This window comes from Diorhabda sublineata, chromosome 7 (assembly GCF_026230105.1).
Source record: "Diorhabda sublineata isolate icDioSubl1.1 chromosome 7, icDioSubl1.1, whole genome shotgun sequence".
Taxonomy (NCBI): domain Eukaryota; kingdom Metazoa; phylum Arthropoda; class Insecta; order Coleoptera; family Chrysomelidae; genus Diorhabda; species Diorhabda sublineata.
In genome coordinates, this window is record NC_079480.1 from 24,579,428 (window position 1) to 24,602,333 (window position 22,906).

The 22,906-nt window shown below is 31.7% G+C and overlaps 1 protein-coding gene across 1 annotated transcript; it reads right to left on the reverse strand.

Annotated features, from left to right (window-relative positions):
* Window positions 1–2,287: 2,287 nt before the first annotated feature.
* On the reverse strand, window positions 2,288–22,231 carry LOC130446296 (excitatory amino acid transporter 3-like). Its single transcript, XM_056782455.1, has 9 exons — window positions 22,026–22,231; window positions 14,010–14,436; window positions 12,782–12,824; window positions 8,964–9,000; window positions 8,718–8,910; window positions 5,423–5,656; window positions 3,871–4,062; window positions 3,429–3,563; window positions 2,288–3,263 (listed from the first exon to the last, which is right to left on the reverse strand). The coding sequence occupies exons 2-9, from the start codon at window positions 14,432–14,434 to the stop codon at window positions 3,098–3,100; spliced, it is 1,425 nt and encodes a 474-aa protein (XP_056638433.1). The 5' UTR covers window positions 14,435–14,436; window positions 22,026–22,231; the 3' UTR covers window positions 2,288–3,097.
* Between the last annotated feature and the right edge of the window lie 675 nt (window positions 22,232–22,906).

The window sequence follows — 22,906 nt, forward strand, 5'->3', positions numbered from 1 at the left end:
AAAATAGTTCATAGTAGAATCGTGGGTGGTCAAAGGACTTTCTTGACATGATCAAAAGCCGATGACTTCGAAAAGCTGATTAACGAATTATAAAATGATTCCCGACTAGCTGAAGGGTCAGAAAATCCCGTGGTTTGATTCCACTGCCAGATAAAGACCGCACGAAGGCTTCAGTTTACGCGTCAATGAAATACAGCAGCTGAAAATGGTATCGGGTTGTCCCTCTCGACTCGCGGCCAGCTGCAGGTATGATAGTCCCTTCGCGTAGCCCTACAGCGGGTGCAATGTTACTGCCACCAACTCGTTTTTCGATAGGCGCAGCACCGAGGTACTAACAGGATTCTTAAAGTTATAAACCTTGTGAGGAGGAGAGCTGGAGGTCGAGGCAACCTGAGGATCCGGGGCCGTTACACCTTGAAGCGTCCCGACAGTTTTGAAATTTCTTCTTTTTTGTTCCTCTATGCCATGTGTCAACGTTTGAAAAAGCAGGGATCGATGTTTTGACATCGGTAGAAACCGATACTTTGGGGGTAGTGAGTTCAATGAACCGTGTTTGCTCAGTACTCTCGGGGTGAAGAGAAGGATTTGTCATGGTCCCTGTTCTTGAAGGACCTTTGATATTACTCCTGACAGGAAGACTAAAAACTGATAAATATTTTGTGTGGAAAGATAAAAAAGATGAAAGATAAAATGATTTGTAATTTGCGTCCTTTCAGGGATGAAACTGGCGTTATAAAGGTGGAAACCAAGATTGCTGAAAGGGTTGATTGAAGTCATTCTCGACACTAATTCAACTTCTCTACAATCTTCTTGATAAGGGATCGAATTAATTTAACTTCCCCCCATTAACCCCATAAAAATGAACCGTCCTTTACACCGACACCCTCCTATTGCCCACGTAGGCGCACCCGAGGCATACGACCGGGATTCCTCACAACCGTCAATGTCCAACGGCTCCTTGAATGGGAAAAATGAAGTTGAACACGTAAATAACTGAGAGCTGACCTCGACTTTGACAGTCTCCAGAATATACTAGAACGTCCAGAAGGCTTCAGATGGGACTATGGATTCTTCGAAAAGTACTTGAGATATTTTAGAGAAAAAAAAAACAGAAAATCAAAATTATGAATTCTTTAGAGTGTTTGCTTGAAGATGCATTAGATCAAACCACTAACTGACTTGAAAATCATCCTTCGACATTAGTTGAAGTTAAAGATATTGTGAATGACAGCTCCAATCTTAGAGTCTTCCCTCTAAGTCTTAATTTCAATCAATTTATTTGGTCTAAAAGAACAAGCTCTGACTTTAAAAGAAAGAAAAAATGACTTTAATTCATAACATTGATACATATACATAAGTATTCGAAAAAATGAGCGAAAACATTTATATATTTGTCATTTTGTGTGTCATTTGTCAAAAACAAGAGAACATTCATTCGACTGAATCGAAGTGTGAACCATTTGATATCACCTTAAATAACAGTTCCAGCTCCATTGGTCACATTCTCCCCTCTCGATCAGTTCAATCGTGCGCAGCATCTAAGAAAACTGTTGATCTACGCCAAAATGGCGAACGTGGGGTAGACAATCGATTTTCTTTTCTTGTTTTTTTTTTCCGGTAATGAGAGTTGTTTTGTATTGTTTGTGTGGTGATAAGAGTAATATTTATGTCTGTTTCTGATACAGCTGAAACTGAGTATTTTTGCAGTTTTTTCCTTATTAATTCTGCAAGTAAGATTTTCACTGAGGCGCTCAAGTTTATCAAACATAAATGAGTACGAGTACTTTTCAAGATTACAAAGTGATAATCCAGTGGTAGCTGAAAGACACAAAGACGAATTTGAAGCTTGAGGTGGAGTTCATTAGATGAAAACTGCTCTTCATTCCAATTTACTTGCTTTTCAGACTATATTCACCTCTTATCTAGTCACGTTTCAGGGAGGAACTTTCGCACTTTTTTAAGTAGCAACTCTTCAAGAATAATTTACCCCACGGCGGCCATTTCTAAATTGGCATCAGCTGATTTTAACAATTCGTTGGATTGCTCTATTGCAGAATCTCTGTATCATACATCGGGTGAAATATGTCACTACAATTAACACTCAGAAGGGGAGCACAGTTTCCAAATTAATATGAAGTACTGAAATCAATTTAAAAAGTTGAACTCTTGACTTATGTAAGTTAAAAGTAAAGGAAGTTATGGGAAGTAGACTGGGGTGATATCTAGTGGCGGTCTAACTAAATAAATTAGACATCTATAGTTATTAATATGAATTGAAATAAAACACTTTGTCAAAAAACAGTTTTATTTATCTATAAAATAAATATTAAATTACAATACTACGTTTATAAACTTGAATTTAAAAATTTGATTTATGAATTTCTGTTAGATAACCATCAAAATAACTCAAATCAATGGGATATTTACATGAAGTGAGATGGGAACTTGACTTCGATTGAAAAATAATAAATATTACTTAAGTTATTAAATAATTTTGTTTATAGAACTTTTAACTATAATAAATAAACATTTTTCTTAGAATTTGCGTAAAAAAAAGGAAATTGTTGAATGTTTTGTCGATTTTGAATGAAAAATCTGCATTACAGTTATGACAAGATACCTTGTAACGAAATGAATTTAATTTCTTGTATTTCATTCTATAAAAAAATACTGATTGATAAGTGGATATTTTTTTCAAATATACTAATTAATTTTATACAAAAGTAACGATTTTCTGTAGTAAAAGATTTAAAATACGTAGATTTACGTAAAAAACGTTGAGTTGACAACGCTGTTTGGACGTACAACCTCGCAGTTTTAAATTCCTATGGCTTCGTTTATAAATTTCATTTTGATGATTTTTAATTGTGAGAATGAGTGTCATATTAAATAAAAAAAATTTGTTTATAATTCAAAATATGAGCAGTTAAATTCGATAGGAACGTGAATAAATTATTGCAAATATTGATAATGTATCTTAAGTTATAAGGACTAGAAAAACCGCTCCACTTAATTACGAATGATAAAATGGCTGTTTAAATATTTTGTAAAATATCAGTCAAAAGACGTTTTTGGTTGATTATTGTTTTTCAAGTACTTAAATAACGACGTTATCGGTTTTCGAAATTTCTACCATTTCTTGTGGTTGTGTATTTATGTTATCAGAATCTGGTAAAGTGCCTAATTCTCCAACACTCAAGTAATCCACCAATTGGGCACCCAAACAATCGCACATCACGTTAATAGTAGTCCTGAATCTATCACTGAAAATCAATATAAATATCCTTCAACATTCTCTTAAATGGATTCCAATCAAATTAAAAATAACCTCAAAATAACTTTTTTTTCGCATATTTTTCTATTATTTAAATGATTATTAGTTTAATTAGGATGTCAGATATACATTCAATTAATAAATTGATACTCACAGAAGCCAATCTACTGCTATGATGTTAATTACTTCCTCAGAAGGGAGACCAACTGTGTCAAGTACCATCACCATAGTGACGAGACCAGCTTGTGGGATGCCGGCAGCTCCGATACTCGCAGCTGTAGCCGTCACACTATAAGTGAATTTTTCGCGATTATATATGATTTATATCATCTAGATGTTATATAGGGTGCCTAATAAATAATGTCTATATCCAATTTTCACTTTTTTTATTAAATCGAACGAAGAAGTTCAACAAGCTCTTCGAGACCTTGGTGAAACCATTCTTTCGGCTCAGATGGCATGGATCTGAATAAATATATTTTAATCTGACGGTACAAGGTCTGGATTAAATGCTGCTTTTGTTTGATTTAGTTTATAATTAATAATCATAATGAACAACAACATAAAAAAATAAAAACATTACACAACTAACTTACCAAACAGCAACCGTTTTCCCAAAAGTTAAAGGAATATTTTTAAGTTGAGCTATGAAAATAGCAGCTACTGCTTCATATAAAGCAGTACCGTCCATATTTATTGTAGCTCCAATTGGGATAACGAATCTGGTTACTCTCGGATCAACGCCCATTTTATCCATAGTTTGGATACTAATCGGCATCGTTGCTGAACTAAATATAATTTATACTCAATTAGTGTTTCGTAGAAGTTCACGTCTTGAATAAATCAGAAATTTGTGATTGGAGAATGTGTGAGTGTGAAACAAGATGTTTTGGAAGCAGTTCCATGCTTAAAAGGCGAAAGAGGTTTAAAAATAGTGAGTAGTTTTGTTCAACAAGTAACTGCAACAAATTGTTTGTTTTGTGAATGAGGTTGCTGCATCCAAAAAAAAATGATTAAGATGAACAGGCTGATGATTGTATGATACTCAGCTTGGCAAAATGGCCGGGATATCTCCCACGACTATTCACTATAAATATAGTTTGGAGGTAAATGGAAGGTAGGATGAATTTGAGGACAGTTTGTTTTACTTTAGGTTTCACTGAAGTTAAAAAGTGACTATCAGAACTTAAAACAGAATACTTTTAAATAGAATGTAATATATCGAAAGTTTCCAGCAAAAAACGTCATACAAAAGTCGGCATAAGATAACAAAGAGATTCGAAAAAGGGTTCAAATTTATTTACGGCAACGTTTCTCAATCGAGAGGCAGGTCAATTTGTCCGCGAAAAGTTTTAAATTATTCTTCAACTGCAATTCGAAGGTCGGGAAGGGAACGTGGCCTTCCCGCAAAAACGCTGTCCTTGAGAAGACCCTACAGGAAGAAATCACAAGGTGTCAGTTCACATGAGCGTGCGGGCCCTCAATGAATCCTTTTCTGCATATCCATTCTCCAAAATTAACATTAAAAGGTACCTCCGCACACATAACGCGTAGTGTGGCTAAGCTCCATCCTGTATGAAATGATGATATCCATTTGCCCACGTAAATCTTCGAGCATTTCCGGACAAAAAAGTATGGACCCGTGAGACTTCCCGCATGGATACCTGCCCATACACACACCCCAGAAAAGTTAAATTATTCTTCAATGAAGACGTAAAGATTCAGGCCCTTCCAGTAAACGCAGTTAAGCCGATGGCCGTACCGTTCATCTTGAAGGTTGCTTCATCCGATTACAAAATGAAACGCTGGAGCTACAGATTATCCTGACTGCAATAGCAAAATTCCAACGCCACCACCACTGTTTCTATATTTTTGTTAGTGGTTACAGATACCGGTAGTCCAAAACGTGGTGTGTCGACAACAGAGCCCTTTTGTTAGAATTTCTTGTACGTATTCATTCTGAAAATGCGTCTACTCGACGTGTACGTGTTATCATGACGCAGAACCACTGTCAGCATGATAATGCTTCGTTTTTATCTTAGTTGAAAGCGTTGCTAGACGATTTTTCGTTACCTGGCTTATGCCGACCTCTGTATTCTAGTTACCGATAAGTTTTATTATATACGTTTTTAAAAATGGCGATCATACCTGGAAGCTGTTCCGAACGCAGTAACCAACACCTGACTGAGCTGTACAATGGTTTTGAAAGGTAGTTTTCTTACAGCAACGAAATAAATTATGGAAAGACTGCCGAAACCGTGTAAAAATAATCCAGTCAAAACTGTCGCGAAGTATAATCCAAGTCTACCAACGAGATCAGCGAAACTTACAATTTCTAAAACTTTGGCAGCTACTAGGAAATATACTCCGATTGGCGAAATCCTAAAACATATATTGATCGATCAAAGTTTTTTATTTATAATACATGCCATGAGTAGAAAAACAGTATAGATTGTATTTTTAACTTTAATCGACCCGTTTCTCTCTAAACGCAAGCAATAACAGAAGCCGAAAGAAAATATTAATTAGTTTCTTAGACAGCTGCTTGCTACAAGTATAAGTGGCGTTTCCAAGTGTGTGGATGAAGCTGGATTTTTTATTACCCATTAAGGTACACATCTGATATCAACGTGATATCATTACCTCATGCGTTGGGTATACATACAGATTCTTCAGCAACGTCTCCTTTGTTTAGCTTTCTTTTTGGTAATGAGGTCATTCATAACGATAAAAACACACAGAAAAGGATACAAATAGTAAATTTCCTTCGCTAATTTGCATACATACACATACACCACTGTGTGCTGCAACGTTCGTTGAGAGAACTGCCGGATAGCGTGCTTCGTGTGTGTCAAAAATTTTTGCTTACTACGTCACTACGTCTAGACATAAATCATGTGCGTCGTAAAAAATTTGAGATGTGGACCCGACTTTAAGACTCATCATCTCCACTGTTTACCAATGAAAACATCGAAACGAAAACATGAAATATTTCTGCTAGACAGTCTGCGATAAGCAGTGGCTTCGCTTGGTGAGATTTATTTAATTCATAAACTTCTTTAAATTAATAGAAATATGGCGTTGTTTAGACCATGGGTGAATTAAGACAATGAAATTGCACAGTGTAGTGTAGTTTTGTCAAAATGTGGTTTTAAACAAAAAATAAACTGAATAAATGGATGGCAATTACCGAATCGTCAAGGATAATTCGATGGCGACAAGATAATTTGCGTCATATAAAAGACTACCGAAGGTCTAATAGACGAATGGGGTACAAAAAAGGCTCAGTTCATGTCTAGTACCCTGTTTAAGCCAAACGCACTTACAAACAGGTACATTTTACTCGTCTATTTACGTTTTATAAAAGTATTTATAAAAATATTATATATATAAAAGGTGATTCTACGCTTAAGGTAGATGAAACTTTGAGGTTTTTCTTTGGCAGGTCAAAATTACTCAAAATAGCGCAATAGATTGACACTGTGGTGAAAATTTTGTTTCTATTGCTTTGAAAGGATGACTTGTAGAAGTGCCTTTCATAAGAATTTAAGAGGTATTTGAAAATGTTTGATTTTAACTCATACCAAAATACAAAATCCTCGACGAAATCCGGTATTTTTAGCCAAATTTTCTGGTCTGTACAAGCATGAACGAAAGCAAAATCATGATGAGTATTCCTTTGACTTATACCATAGAACCCGATCGATCGCTTAGAATACTGGCGATTATCTGCGATACGAAATAGCTTTTTTCTACGACCGTGCGTTTTAACCCACTTTCCCGCACGCATTTTAGTTTTGAAAGTAAAATTATGCAAATTTTGACCTTATTAGATAGTTTTTTACTTCTTCTTCAATCTTCTTCTAAATTAAACCACATTAAACCAAATAACTCCGCTGGACCGACAATTCTTACTAGTCTACAGAATGCAACAAATTGTGTTTTCAATATTAATATTTATAATAATTAGTAGTTTTTAGTTGAAGTTTTGTATATTATTATGTTTGTTGGAATAAGATAATTTTTGAAAAATGGGTCGTTGTATATACGGTCGTAGAAAAAATAATGTTCCCAACTCATGCGTAAAGTGTCTTTCCCTCACTTGACCGCTTGCCCGAACAACTGCAGTCGCGTGCGGAAAAGTATCACTTTCCGCACTTGTTAGGAAAATAACTATAGTCGAAAAACCTACTATCGAGCTTAGCAGAAACATCTACTTGCACTATGAGATCATGTGACAGGGTAGTAAAAACAAACGCAGCTCATTAATCTTCAGTTGTGGAGTGAGGATTTCGGTTGCTGTTCATGTAGCACTAAATATTTTCTTATTCCCCCTACTTCATTCTCGGTCTACCAGTTCTACACTTATATTCTATTTCCAAAACTTATTAGAAATAAATAAATAAATGTAGATACCTGAGCTAATATAAAATAGTTATTTTCCCAACAAGTGCGTCTGCAGTTGTCCCGGTCAAGTGCGGGAAAGACAATTTACGCATGAGTTAGGAATATTATTTTTTCTACGACCGTATATACAAAAAAGTATACCAACCCATTTTTCTAAAATTATTTTATTCCAACAAACATAATAATATACAAAACTTTAACTAAAAACTACTAATTATTATAAATATTAATATTGAAAACACAATTTGTTGTATTCTGTATACTAGTAAGAATTGTCGGTCCAGTGGAGTTATTTGATTTCAACTGGAAGGTAGATGACGTCGATGAGGATGGCGTCGGCTGCAGGTCGCATGAATATGACGATGACGGTGACGGCAACGGTTTTAAGTCATTTGGCAGGTAACAGCTCGGAATTAGTTTCATTTGCAGCCTTCAAAATGCCTTCGGAAAGTTCTTCGTCGGATAAATCCATTAATATTATTGTATCGGATTCGGTGGTTTAATTTAGAAGAAGATTGCACTTATTCGGTCACTTCCAAGACGTTTTGATCAACTTTGACGTTTTAGTGACAATTACATGGTTATATAAAAAATATCTGTATTATTTTATATTTTCAAAAAATTAAAAATGCTACAAAAAACTAGAAAAGGTTTAAATTTTATTTGATGGACTATTTCGTAAATATTTATTTACCTGTAGTAACAATAGTTATAATCTCAGAAGTAAAAAACTATCTAATAAGGTCAAAATTTGCATAATTTTACTTTCCCGCACTAGTGCGGGAAAGTGGGTTAAAATGCACGGTCGTAGAAAAAACTTTTATTGGTCTTTCATAACCATAAGCTGTACAGAACAATAGAAAAATGTTTGGAGTGGTTAAAAACCCTGGTATTAAAAACGAAAGCTAGAAATTTCAATTCCAAGAGTCTCTTCCCGATCAATTTCGCCACGAAGATACGATTTTACGTTTTTCCCGTGTTAACTTTAAAAAAGAAACAAGCAAAAATAATACAGGTTTATATCTATACATCTTACCAAATTACCCAACTAGTAATTGTCATCATGGTCTCGCTGAGTACGCTGAAAAAGTCCAACAAAATTTTCGCTCTATCGCCCATTTTACCTAGGGCAATTCCGAAAGTGATCGAAAAAACAACCAAACCCAAAACGTTCGTTGTGGGTTCATAACGTTCTTCGAATCTCCAGTATTCGTGTCCCATGTTCTTTACTTAAAAATTTCGTATTCATTTTCAATAGTTTCTTAAAATTTATCTTACTTACCAGTGTCGTTTTTGGGAAGTGTCAGGAACGTTTGAGACTGAAATCCAATAAAAAATTTCAAAATCCAAATGAAACAATGTATTTCATCCATTTACGTTAAATTCTGCCGGTCAAAAGTTTTTGTCCACCCTATAGTTTATGTGATATAAAACAAATAATAAAACTGTAATTTTGACATATTCCAATTTTTGATTCATCGATGTAAATCCCTTTTACTTTTATTGTTTCCGTGTACAATTAATGCATTTTCTATAACAATATGCTTTTCAGGATATTCCTAAGATAAAAAGTGGAAATAGGACACTGCTTTCTAATTTCCATGTCCATTTTACCCCACTGTGATAATTTTTTCCTACATTCTTCCTTTCCAATTCCAAAAGAATGCTTGGGATCGTTACCATACTAGAAGAAAATTTCACCGCCATCAGGAGCTGGCCTTAACGTACTTCATATCGTTATAGCCTTTTTTTCTTCAAAATACCTTCAATTTTTACCAGGTCTCCAGTCGTCCTTCCTCCAAAACATCCTTAAATCATCACCGGGCCTCCGCCTTATGTTTTACAGTCGGGATTACTTCTAACATCCATTCTTCCTTTAATATGTCACAAGCCTTCTTCTCTTAAACTCCAGAACTTTAAACTTTGATTCGCGACTCCATAAAACTCTATTCTACTGTACATGCATCCAATTTTTATGCTGCACTGCAGGTTAGTCTCCTTCAATCTCCTCTTCACGGTAGACGTACTCAAAGGTAGATCTCTAGATTCATTGATCTGAGCTTCTACATCTGGGGCCATGAATGATAGATCACGTTTACTGATCAAAAGGTTTATCTTCAGCTATTGTGGTTTTTCGAGGCCGTCTTCAACGTTTCCTATTAGCTCCTGGTGGATGCATATTTTTTCACGTCGTAGTCCACGGTACGTCAAAGTATTTTTAATTGGTGCGATCACATTTGCCTAGACTATGAAGACTTGAAATTACTGCACGTGCTTCAACCGATAATTTTTGGTTTTACCCATTTTAAAATTTAAAAGTCTGAATTTTCGAGAACGAAAATAATTCATATACTTACGAATTTCACACCAAACCACTTGGACCTTCACTTGATAATATGAAAGAGACATTTGTTAAATTATCATTTTGAAATTAAATGAATTTATTTTAAGGTGAACTAAAACTTTTAACCGGTAGTGTGAATCATAAAGCCGGTTCTGTTTTAATATGTTACCGAAGCTAAATGCTGGCGGATGTGCCGGGTATTTTCTGTTTTTTTTTCTTAGATCTGCTCACCTTCTTTGTGAGTGTGTGTTTTTTTAAACAATAACTAAAAACGCCTTTTTGTTTGTTTACTAGAGATTTCCAGAAATCAAAGGTTCTAGAATGTGTTTATAATATATAAAGCGAAAGTCTAGCAGTCGTACTTGTGTAAACTAACTTCAGTCTCTGAAGACGATAACTTGGTTATCGAAACGCGTGTCAGACAATGTGTTGTTGTAGTGGTAGTGTAAGCAGTATTCAGTAAGAATATCGCCAACGGTTCCAGAAATTTTAACTTATTCGTACTTGTATATAATTTATAAACATGCGTTTTAAAGATCTTTATATTGCTTTATATGTTGATATTCTATTTTTTTAATTGTTCCTGTAGACCCCATTTGTGATAAAAAGGTTTCTCAATGTCATACGTCAAACATACAGTTTTTTTTGTATTTATGGTAAACAGTAATAAATTGGCCAAAAGTTGAGATCATAAAATTATTTACAAAAACGGTCCATATACTTTTTTCGCGGAGATATCGCAATGTAGTAAATACTTCATCAATCCGACACTATTTGAAGCTATCTTAAGTAAGGTATATCGCAAATGCGATGAGATATCGCAATTTAGTAGATACTTCTTCAGTCCGACACTATTTGAAGTAAGATATATCGCCATTGCGCTGATATATCGCAATTTAGTAAATACTTCTTCATTCTGACACTATTTGAAGTAAGATATATCGCAATTGCGTTGAAATATCGCAATTTAGTAAATACTTCTTCAGTCCAAAACTATTTGAAGCTATTTGAAGTAAGATATATAGCAATTGCGCTGAGATATCGCAATTTAGTAAATATTTCTTAAGTCCGACACTGTTTGAAGCTACTTGAAGTAAGGTATATCGCAATTGCGCTGAGATATCGCAATTTAGTAAATATTTCTTCAGTCCAAAACTATTTGAAGCTATTTGAAGTAAGATATATAGCAATTGCGCTGAGATATCGCAATTTAGTAAATATTTCTTAAGTCCGACACTGTTTGAAGCTACTTGAAGTAAGGTATATCGCAATTGCGCTGAGATATCGCAATTTAGTAAATATTTCTTCAGTCAGAAACTATTTGAAGTAAGGTATATCGCAAGTGCGGTGAGATATCGCAATTTAGTAAATATTTCTTCAGTCCGAAACTATTTGAAGTAAGATATATCGCCATTGCGCTGATATATCGCAATTTAGTAAATACTTCTTCAGTCTGACACTATTTGAAGTAAGATATATCGCAATTGCGCTGAAATATCGCAATTTAGTAAATACTTCTTCAGTCCGACACTATTTGAAGCTATTTGAAGTAAGATATATCGCAATTGCGCTGAGATATCGCAATTTAGTAAATATTTCTTCAGTCTGACACTATTTGAAGTAAAATATATCGCAATTGCGCTGAGATATCGCAATTTAGTAAATACTTCTTCAGTCCGACACTATTTGAAGCTATTTGAAGTAAGATATATCGTAATTGCGCTGAGGTATCACAATTTAGTAGATACTTCTTCAGTCCGACACTATTTGAAGTAAGGTATATCGCAAATGCGCTGATATATCGCAATTTAGTAAATATTTCTTAAGTCCGACACTGTTTGAAGCTACTTGAAGTAAGGTATATCGCAATTGCGCTGAGATATCGCAATTTAGTAAATATTTCTTCAGTCAGAAACTATTTGAAGTAAGGTATATCGCAAGTGCGGTGAGATATCGCAATTTAGTAAATATTTCTTCAGTCCGAAACTATTTGAAGTAAGATATATCGCCATTGCGCTGATATATCGCAATTTAGTAAATACTTCTTCAGTCTGACACTATTTGAAGTAAGATATATCGCAATTGCGCTGAAATATCGCAATTTAGTAAATACTTCTTCAGTCCGACACTATTTGAAGCTATTTGAAGTAAGATATATCGCAATTGCGCTGAGATATCGCAATTTAGTAAATATTTCTTCAGTCTGACACTATTTGAAGTAAAATATATCGCAATTGCGCTGAGATATCGCAATTTAGTAAATACTTCTTCAGTCCGACACTATTTGAAGCTATTTGAAGTAAGATATATCGTAATTGCGCTGAGGTATCACAATTTAGTAGATACTTCTTCAGTCCGACACTATTTGAAGTAAGGTATATCGCAATTGCGCTGAGATATCGCAATTTAGTAAATACTTCTTCAGTCCGACACTATTTGAAGCTATTTGAAGTAAGATATATCGCAATTGCGCTGAGATATCGCAATTTAGTAAATACTTCATCAGTCCGGCACTATTTGAAATAGGGTTTCAGCGTAGTTCAGCATGAAATAACTTCGAATCCCTAGACCACCATTTAGAGACAAAATTAAGTAGTCTTTGAAGAAGTTTCCCGATAGAAAATTCTATTTTAGTTAGTCACAAGAAGAGTACGTTTTCCGGGTAGAATGTTTTTATCCAATTACGTGATTTTGGAAGTAAAACTATCCTTTTAATGATATAAATAGTTTTGGTATTTAAATATTTGTTGACTTACCTGTGAAATGCATGCTTGTACAATATTAGGAGGAAACAAATTCCTGAAAAATAGAGATAAAATCATTATCATTGATAGCTCATATAAAATCGTCAGAATGATGGGAAGAGAAACTGTTGAACTTCGAGAAAAAATTCTTGCTGTTGCAAGACTGTCGCCTCTTGCTGATGTTATTTAAAAGCGAATCTTCACTACAGAGGAAAGATGAATAAGCTTATGTATACTTTATTCTGGATTGGCGGATTACCGTACGTTGACTTGGATCACTGAATGAAGCCTTCGTAAGTCAAAAACACCTTCATCGAGGTAGAGGAGTTTGTGCGCTTATTGCTGTCTAAGATGCCCAAAGAATTCCTCGATACTGACATGAGAAAGTTTCAGGAGAGGTGGCAAAAACATCAAAAGAATTACCTAGGAAAATTTTTATAAATATTTCCGATAATTCGAGCGTTAAAACTAACATTAAAAAGTGAAATTTACATCAACAAATCAATAACTGGTCGCGAAATAAGTCGAGGCCAAAGAGCAATAAAAGATCCGGAAAAAATTGATATTTTTTTCGTTATAATAACTTTAGCAAAGCAAGACACCCTGGTCCTATAAACATAGAAACTAAATGAAAAATATAATCAGGGAAACCACAGAAAACTAGCGACATCTAGGAGCAACTTCTGTGGTGCTCGGACGTCACCAGTCTTCACGACTTCGTTGAACCCGAACAAAAAGGTTTGAATCAAATCGCGGAGTTTGATTATTCTCAACCATCAACATCCATCAGAACTAGTGAAACAAACAATAAATCAATAGATTTCACATCCGATGAAAGTGATAAAGCTGCAAGATCATCATCAAGCAGTCCCATTCCCGGTGAAGCCGAATGTAAAGATGAGAGCAAAGAGGAAGAGGGCTCTGCTCAAGTAGCACTAGATGATTCAGGTACTTGGCCTAGCATTTTAACAAAAAAAATATATTGATTTATTGGTAGAATACGTTCCCAAACAAGTTGCAGATTTCAAATTTTCGATTGATGATAGTGGCAGAAAATTTTGCTGTTCATATTATAACAAAATTTTAGTAAACGGGAAATTGTATTTTTTGTTTTGCATGTAAATTATTCAGTAGAGATAGTTTAACACAACTTGTAAGTACTGGCTTTTCTGATAGGCGTCAATAAGCATGAAAATACTCTAAAACACGTTAACTCTATAAGATCAAGTATATTACTTACCTAATAAGATCCAATAGAGTATCCTGAGTGAGTACGTGTCTAGTAACTTTCTCCGATGCATCTCCGGTCCATGGAGTGGCTCCTACTCCGGGTCTTATCGTCAATACCAAACATATTCCTAACACTACAGCGAAAACCGTGGTTGTCGCGTAATATAATATAGATCTGATGGCTATTTTTTTCGATAAACTCAAATCTAAAGAGCCAATCGCTTGTATAACCGACGACGATAAAAGCGGTATTATGAGACATTTCAACATCCGAAGGAAAATTTCCCCGGGAAAAGCTAGATACATAACGTCCCTTTTGCTCCAATGGTTGCCAGTTGTAGCTCTGATTATAACGCCGGTCAAAGTCCCTCCTACCACTCCTGCTACCGTTAAGATTGTGAGCAAATTTCGACGGATAAATAATTTTTTACCCATTTCTGAAACAAAAAATTTTAATAAGAAATAGTTTATTCCACAAGTGAAAAGATAAATCGTGTGACTAATTAAGAAAAACACATTTTTTTGTCAACAATCGATTTTATTCATCAATTTAAACTCCTTCAAGAGAAATACAATCATTCCAACGCTTCTCTAACTTCTCGATGCCGTGCTTGTAGAAGGATTTGTCTTTTGCTTCAGTTTTAGCAATTGCTTCTGCATTTGAGCTGAATGTCTTACCGGTGAGGATTTTCTTGAGGTCAGCGAATAACCAGTAGCCAGATCTGGACTATACGGTGGATTAGAAAGCACTTCGAGGTGTAATTCGTTCAATTTAACCATCGTTGCCATCGACTTGTGAATCGGTGCATTGTCTTGGTGAAACAGTAGATTTTTCTTTAACATATGAGACTGTTTTTTCTTGATTTTCACATTCAAACGATCCAACAGCTCTATGTAGAACTAGCTATTGATTGTTTCTCCTTTTTGGAAGTCGATGAATAATATTCGATGCGCATCCCAACTTCCCAGTTGACTGTTGTACCTTCGGACGCTTCGAACGTGGTTCACCGGCGGCAGTCCACTAAGATGAAGATCGTTTTGATTCCGGAGTGAGGCGATGAATCCATGTTTCATCCATTGTCACATATCGACGTAAAAAATTTAATTTATTACGTGTAAACACGGTCAAACACTGCTCTGAAGGTTGTGGTTTTGATCGACTGTGAGTAAACGCGGCTCCCACTTTAAAAAAAGCTTTCTCATGGTTAAATTCATGCATAATCACAAACACACTGCCTTCTGATATCTTTACGGCCTCAGTTATCTCACGCAATTTCAATTTACGATTAGATAGAACCAATTTGTAAACTTTTCTATGTTTTCTGTAGTAACCACCTCAATTGGACAACCAGAACGTTCACCATCATCGATGTCTTTACGAGCACATTTAAATTCAATAAACCAATAACAAATGGTTCTTTTCGATGGAGAAAAGTCCGGATAACACTTTTAAAGCAATTGCTGAGCTTGTATAGTGTTTTTTTCATCAAGAAGCAATGATAGATTAACACACGAGATTGTTTTGTTCAAAAGTAGCTTCACTTAATGGCTGTCACTTTTTTGACCAATCAAAATGTCATGAAACTTCTCACATAGTTTTTTGAAAGTTGGTATTTCATAAACGTCATATGTTTTTACAATGGCAGTGCCATCTGTGTGTCAGTCACACGACTTATTGAGTGGTGATATTTTACGCCAAAGCAACATCGGATCTAGATCATTCTGAAAGCATTGTGGTATTTTTGGAATATTTTTAGACTATTTACTTGATTTATCGAAAAGATAGACACCATAGAATATGGCTTATCAAGGAGTAGCTTATTTAGTACTAAGTCACGAACGTATACAAGGTAAGATGAAACGTTGGTGGCAAAAAACAGCTTAATAGACGTTTGAAGAAAAATTCTCGACATCTACGCATATTTTAAGATACTAAGAATTGTTATTAATAAAATTTTTATACGGTTATTCGGTTTAGATCGAGGATATATTTGAATATAACAACTTTTATCCTTATGTTCTAAATTATTAGATAAACAATGGACAATTGGTCCAATTTTCGTATTATCTTTTTCAAGTAGTTATTGTCCTTGTTTCTTCAATGAATTGAAACGAATTTATTGACTTTAAGAAGGGTTCGAAAATTGTGTAATACTAATAAAGTCTTCAGTTTTATGTACAAAAGAGTAATAAAACTTAATTAATAATCCAAATCTTAATAGATTGATTTCAAATATTATTACAGAATTTTCTAAATATTTCCTAAAATTTTCACACATTTCGGTCTTTTTTGTTCTTTTATAATCATAAGTTGTACATAACAATAGAAAAATGTTTGGGGTGGTTAAAATCCCTGGTATTAACAACAAAAGTTAGAAATTTCAATTCCAAGAGTCTCTTCCCGAAAAATTTCTCCCCGAAAATACGATTTTCATTAGTCTTTCACAACCATAAGTCGTACAGAACAATAGAAAAATGTTTGTTGTGGCTAAAATCCCTGGTATTAAAAACAAAAGTTAGAAATTTCAATTCCAAGAGTCTCTTCCCGAAAAATTTCTCCCCGAAAATACGATTTTCATTAGTCTTTTATAACCATAAGTCGTACAGAACAATAGAAAAATGTTTGGAGTGGTTAAAATCCCTGGTATTAAAAACAAAAGTTAGAAATTTCAATTCCAAGAGTCTCTTCTTCTATTGTTCTGTACAAGTCGTACAGAACAATAGAAAAATGTTTGGAGTGGTCAAAAGCGCTGGTATTAAAGATTGCATTGCCGTATTAAAATATTTATAAGTACTTATTTGCCAATAAAAAATGATCGCGATTTAAAATAGATCTTTTTTATGTTTCAGAAATTATAAAGTTATTCGATCGACAAAAAATTGAAAATGTCTACTTGTTTCAATTTCTGACAGCTTTTCAAAATATTTCCATATTTTTTCAATGAATTCAAAATAAAAAAACTAATAAAATTGTTCTTTAAGTTTTACTGAACAATTTTTGAGGTTATATAAAAAATCAATAAACAAACTTTTTTCATTTAAACCGAAAATTGCGAAAAAATGCCTCTCCATCCCTTTCAACCCCCCAACATTCAGGTATTGGACTTTATTTCTCAAAGTTCTTGAATCATTTTTCTACCATTTTTCCCGCTGAGTTTCCCTTGTTAAGAATTTTTTTAACACATGGTATAACGTGATTTTAACTTCCATATTTTTCTATAATCATCACACTTCAACAAATTCTTCTAACTACCAAATATTAGATTCAAATTATCATGTATATATCAAATTTTCGCTCTAAATATCATTTCAAACCGGTGTTTAATATTTCACGACCTGTATAAAGGTTCATTTTTCAGACCTAATTTATTTTTATTGGAAATTTCCTGTAGAGCGCTGGTATTATATTCAATATTAGCTATGCAGAAAACTAAGAGATAATAAATTAACAAAGTGTACATCGACGATAAAAAAATGGCTTGCATATTTTTATTCGCCATTTGCTTTTTGTACAACTTACATCATTCCATTAATCTACTGTTATCTCATTTAAATATATTCATTAGTCAACAGTAATTAGTAAAATAATATCCTAATTTATAGTAAATATCAGTCCAGTCAGAATGAATTAGCAACATCGCCAAATATATCTTATTAAAAAAATAGCTTTTAAAATTCAAAGAATATTTGAGGTTATGTATGTAAGCTTGAACCTAGACAGTGTTTGAAGAATGGAGACTATTATTATTAAATTATAAAATACAGAAAGGAATGACTCTATGAAATTTTTTTAACAAAATTATTATTCGGATATCTGCTTGTACTTAAAATTCTCCATAAATTGTTTCAAAAATATGATAAATTCGATATGATTACTTATTTCGATTTATAACGCTTCCTTCAATTTCCGCTGTTGCCGAACGTTTTTTCTCTCAAATTGAATTATCTGTCACCAGATATTGAAAATAACATTTTATTGAGTAAATTAAATAAAACAGCATAAAAAATTTGTAATATGCTGCAAGTTACAGGATGTAATTTTCGATAATGTCCAAAATGGGTTATTTTATTACTTGAAAATGTTAATATAATTAACCGCATAAAATCAAATGTCAATTGCCAAGAAATGAGTCATCTTTATACCTGTGTCGTAAATATTTATAAACATTCAAAAATATGAAAAAATGTCTATAAATATGAATAAACATGAAATATAACTAATTGGGAATTAATATGTATAAATATAAGTGAATATGAATTAATACGAATAAACATAAATAAATGCGAAAAATTATGAATTAATATTAGTAAAAATGAAAAAATATGAATGACTATGAAAAACATGTATAAAAATCAATAGATTTGAATCGACATGAATAAATATGAGTAAATATTAAGAAATATGACTGAATATAAATAAATATAGATGAATGTGAATAAATATGAGTGAATATGAATAGATATGAATGAACATGTATAAAAAAACAAATACGAATAAATATAAAGAAATATGAATAATAATGAATAAACATCGATAAACATGAATTAATGTGATTGAAGTGAATAAATCTGAGTGAATATGGATTAATTAACATGTATAGAAATAAATTAATACAAAGAATTATGGCTAAAAATGAATAAATATGGTTTTATATTGATGAATATTAATAAGTGAATTCGAAGGAATATGACTCAATACGAATAATACGAATAAACATAAATAAATAGGAAAAAATATGTGTTAATATAAGTAAAAATAAAAAATATGAATTAGTATGAAAAAACATGTATAAAAATCAATAGATGTGAATCGACATGAATAAATATGAGTAAATATTAAGAAATATGACTAAACATAAATAAATATAGATGAATGTGAATAAATATGAGTGAATATGAATGGATATGAATAAACATGTAAAAAAATGAATAAATATAAAGAAATACGAATAATAATGAATAAACATTAATAAATATAGATAAATGTGATTGAAGTGAATAAATATGAGTCAATATGAATGAATTAACATGTATAAAAAAGAATAAATATGGATAAATATTAAGAAATATGACTGATTATTAATAAATATAGATGAATGTGAATAAATATGAGTGAAAATGAATGGATATGAATAAACATGTATAAAAAAGAATAAATATGGATAAATATTAAGAAATATGACTGATTATCAATAAATATAGATGAATGTGAATAAATATGAGTGAAAATGAATAGATATGAATGAACATGTATAAAAAAACCAAATACGAATAAATATAAAGAAATATGAATAATAATGAATAAACATCGATAAATATGAATTAATGTGATTGAAGTGAATAAATCTGAGTGAATATAGATGAATTAACATGTATAGAAATAAATTAATACGAAGAATTATGACTAAAAATGAATAAATGTGGTTTTATATCGATGAATATTAATAAGTGAAGTCGAAGGAATATGAATCGATACGAATAATACGAATAAACATAAATAAATAGGAAAAAATATGTGTTAATATAAGTAAAAATGAAAAATATGAATTAGTATGAAAAAACATGTATAAAAATCAATAGATGTGAATCGACATGAATAAATATGAGTAAATATTAAGAAATATGACTAAACATAAATAAATATAGATGAATGTGAATAAATATGAGTGAATATGAATGGATATGAATAAACATGTAAAAAAATGAATAAATATAAAGAAATACGAATAATAATGAATAAACATTAATAAATATAGATAAATGTGATTGAAGTGAATAAATATGAGTCAATATGAATGAATTAACATGTATAAAAAAGAATAAATATGGATAAATATTAAGAAATATGACTGATTATTAATAAATATAGATGAATGTGAATAAATATGAGTGAAAATGAATGGATATGAATAAACATGTATAAAAAAGAATAAATATGGATAAATATTAAGAAATATGACTGATTATCAATAAATATAGATGAATGTGAATAAATATGAGTGAAAATGAATAGATATGAATGAACATGTATAAAAAAACCAAATACGAATAAATATAAAGAAATATGAATAATAATGAATAAACATCGATAAATATGAATTAATGTGATTGAAGTGAATAAATCTGAGTGAATATAGATGAATTAACATGTATAGAAATAAATTAATACGAAGAATTATGACTAAAAATGAATAAATGTGGTTTTATATCGATGAATATTAATAAGTGAAGTCGAAGGAATATGAATCGATACGAATAATACGAATAAACATAAATAAATAGGAAAAAATATGTGTTAATATAAGTAAAAATGAAAAATATGAATTAGTATGAAAAAACATGTATAAAAATCAATAGATGTGAATCGACATGAATAAATATGAGTAAATATTAAGAAATATGACTAAACATAAATAAATATAGATGAATGTGAATAAATATGAGTGAATATGAATGGATATGAATAAACATGTATAAAAATGAACAAAAATGAATAAATATAAAGAAATACGAATAATAATGAAGAAACATGAATAAATATGGATAAATGTGATTGAAGTGAATAAATATGAGTGAATATGAATGAATTAACATGTATAAAAAAGAATAAATATGGATAAATATTAAGAAATATGACTGATTATTAATAAATATAGATGAATGTGAATAAATATGAGTGTATATGAATGAATATGAATAAATATGTATAAAAATGAACAAATATGAATAAATATTAAAAAATATGAATATGAAAGAATAAACATATATAAAAATAAAAAAATACGAAGAATTATGATTAAAGATGAATGAATACATAAAAATGTGTGGAGTATAATAAATATGCGATATAGATGTGAGTGAATATCAAATGAATGTAAATCAACTTGTATGTATATGGCTTAAAATGAATATGAATAATCCGAATTCGGAAGAGAAGAAGTAAGCAGGATGTAAATCAAAGAAAGGCGTTGTTTGCGTCGTGAAAATTTTTATAATCATAATTTTCGCAAACAAGCAACAACAATACGAGGTGTGAACCAAAAATGTATTAAGATTTATTTTATTAAAAACGAAAACGAATAATTTGAACTAATCAAAGCAAAGTACTACCCTTGGTCAACAATTTACTTTCCCCAACGTTGAATCATTGAGGTTTCTTTCGAAATAGCTTTTATCTGATCTGTTTGTTTTTTGGAAAAAACAGAAGCCGCATACTGATAGGAACACTTTTGTGGGCCAAAATCTCGCGATTGGAAAGATGCTTTCGACTTATTTCTTAAAATAATACATAATTTGTTCTATTTTGCATATTTTCTAATTCTTCACTGACCCTCTACTATGTAATCGGTCATGTCACTAGTAAATCTTTACTAGATTATCGCCGTAGAGGTATTTTGACATTTAGTGGATTCCTTTAGACTTTTTTTAACTTTAAATCAAACTTTAGTAACTTATAGAAATGCGTTCACTGTATTTTTTATAATACCTCGTATAAGTGATTTATTTTGTAGATTCGAATTTATTTTTTTTTTCCTTTTGTTATTATATGTAAAATCAAAATTAGTTGAATTTGTTGTTAACAATGTTGTTAGGAATAGGAATAACAACAGAGATTCATTTCGTTGAATGTGTTAAAAATGAACGTTAGTAATGAAAAAAATTTACCTAACCTAACCAATCTCAATATGAAATTGCTATAACTCTCTGATAAAGACCGTTAAATATTTATTTCCATTGTATATTAATCGTCTGAAGTGCAAACGATGTGAAAAAAAAACCATAAACAACATTCATTAAAATGATTCTTGTGAAAAAAGTTACCAGCTTTAGAAAAATTAACATAAATCATCAAAAATTAAATTCAAAGTTTCTTTCATGCGAGAAAATACGTGAAATTTATACAAATACAAATCCATATAACTATTCAATAACTTCGACCAAACCAATTTTGTTAAATTAAAAGTTTGTTTGATTCAAATCACAATTTGTATTTAAAAAAAAACTGATTATAAAAATTCAAACTCACTTAATCCAAAGTATTTCCGGTGGGCAATTGGGAGCAATTAGATCTGGAGGGAGTACTTCTGGAAGGGAACAGGATCACACATCAACTGTTATCACATACGCAAAACGAACCCCCGCCAAACATGCACAAACCGGCTTGCGAACTGCGCTTGGATTAATGCCGTAAGTGGCGGAGATGGCGAACAAATTTACAATTGGCGTTATTGTGATCCCACCAAATCTTGCAACATGAAATTAAAATGGGGGGATTCATTATTATTATTATTATTACTATTCCGCAGGATTTACCAGTCATTTATACTGTTGATCGGTTTTCAAGTTACAGGATGTTACACGTATTTTCGTTTTAAAAATTTTTTTTTAATTGAATGAATGTAATAACGAAAATTTGATTTAAAAGGTGAAATAATAACATTCAAAATAATTCATAAAAAATGTTACTATTACTATTATCAAAATTTATAAAATGTAAACAAATCAGCTAGGATGTAGTTTTATTAAATATTATATAATAAACATTTTGAAATAAAAGCTTTATCCGAAATATTCGCAAAAAATATATTTCAAAGATCTATCCATTTAAACACTATACAGGATGATTTCGTTCGTTTTGTTAATGCCGTACAGATCGGATCAGTTTGTGCATCGCTACTTTACGTCAACTGATTTGAGATATGTCAAATTATTACGATTCATAGATAGTTCTATGAAACATGTAATATTGATACGGCTAATAAATATCTAATAGCATACAAATTTATTCATCTCATCGTCAATATGTTCTTAGTCATATATTATATTTCGATTATAATTTCAAAGTTTTATTTTTCGTCAAATTTAATTATTGAACACTTAACTTATTCTATAAAAGACCAACAGGAA

Excerpts from the sequence above, each read along its gene's own strand:
- LOC130446296 (XM_056782455.1), bottom strand. The coding sequence starts at position 14,434 with ATGGGTAAAAAATTATTTATCCGTCGAAATTTGCTCACAATCTTAACG. Across the intron at positions 4,063-5,422 it reads GCGTTCGGAACAGCTTCCAG|TTCAGCAACGATGCCGATTA; the intron begins GTATGATCGCCA and ends AATTATATTTAG. Across the intron at positions 3,264-3,428 it reads ATAGCAGTAGATTGGCTTCT|TGATAGATTCAGGACTACTA; the intron begins GTGAGTATCAAT and ends ATTGATTTTCAG.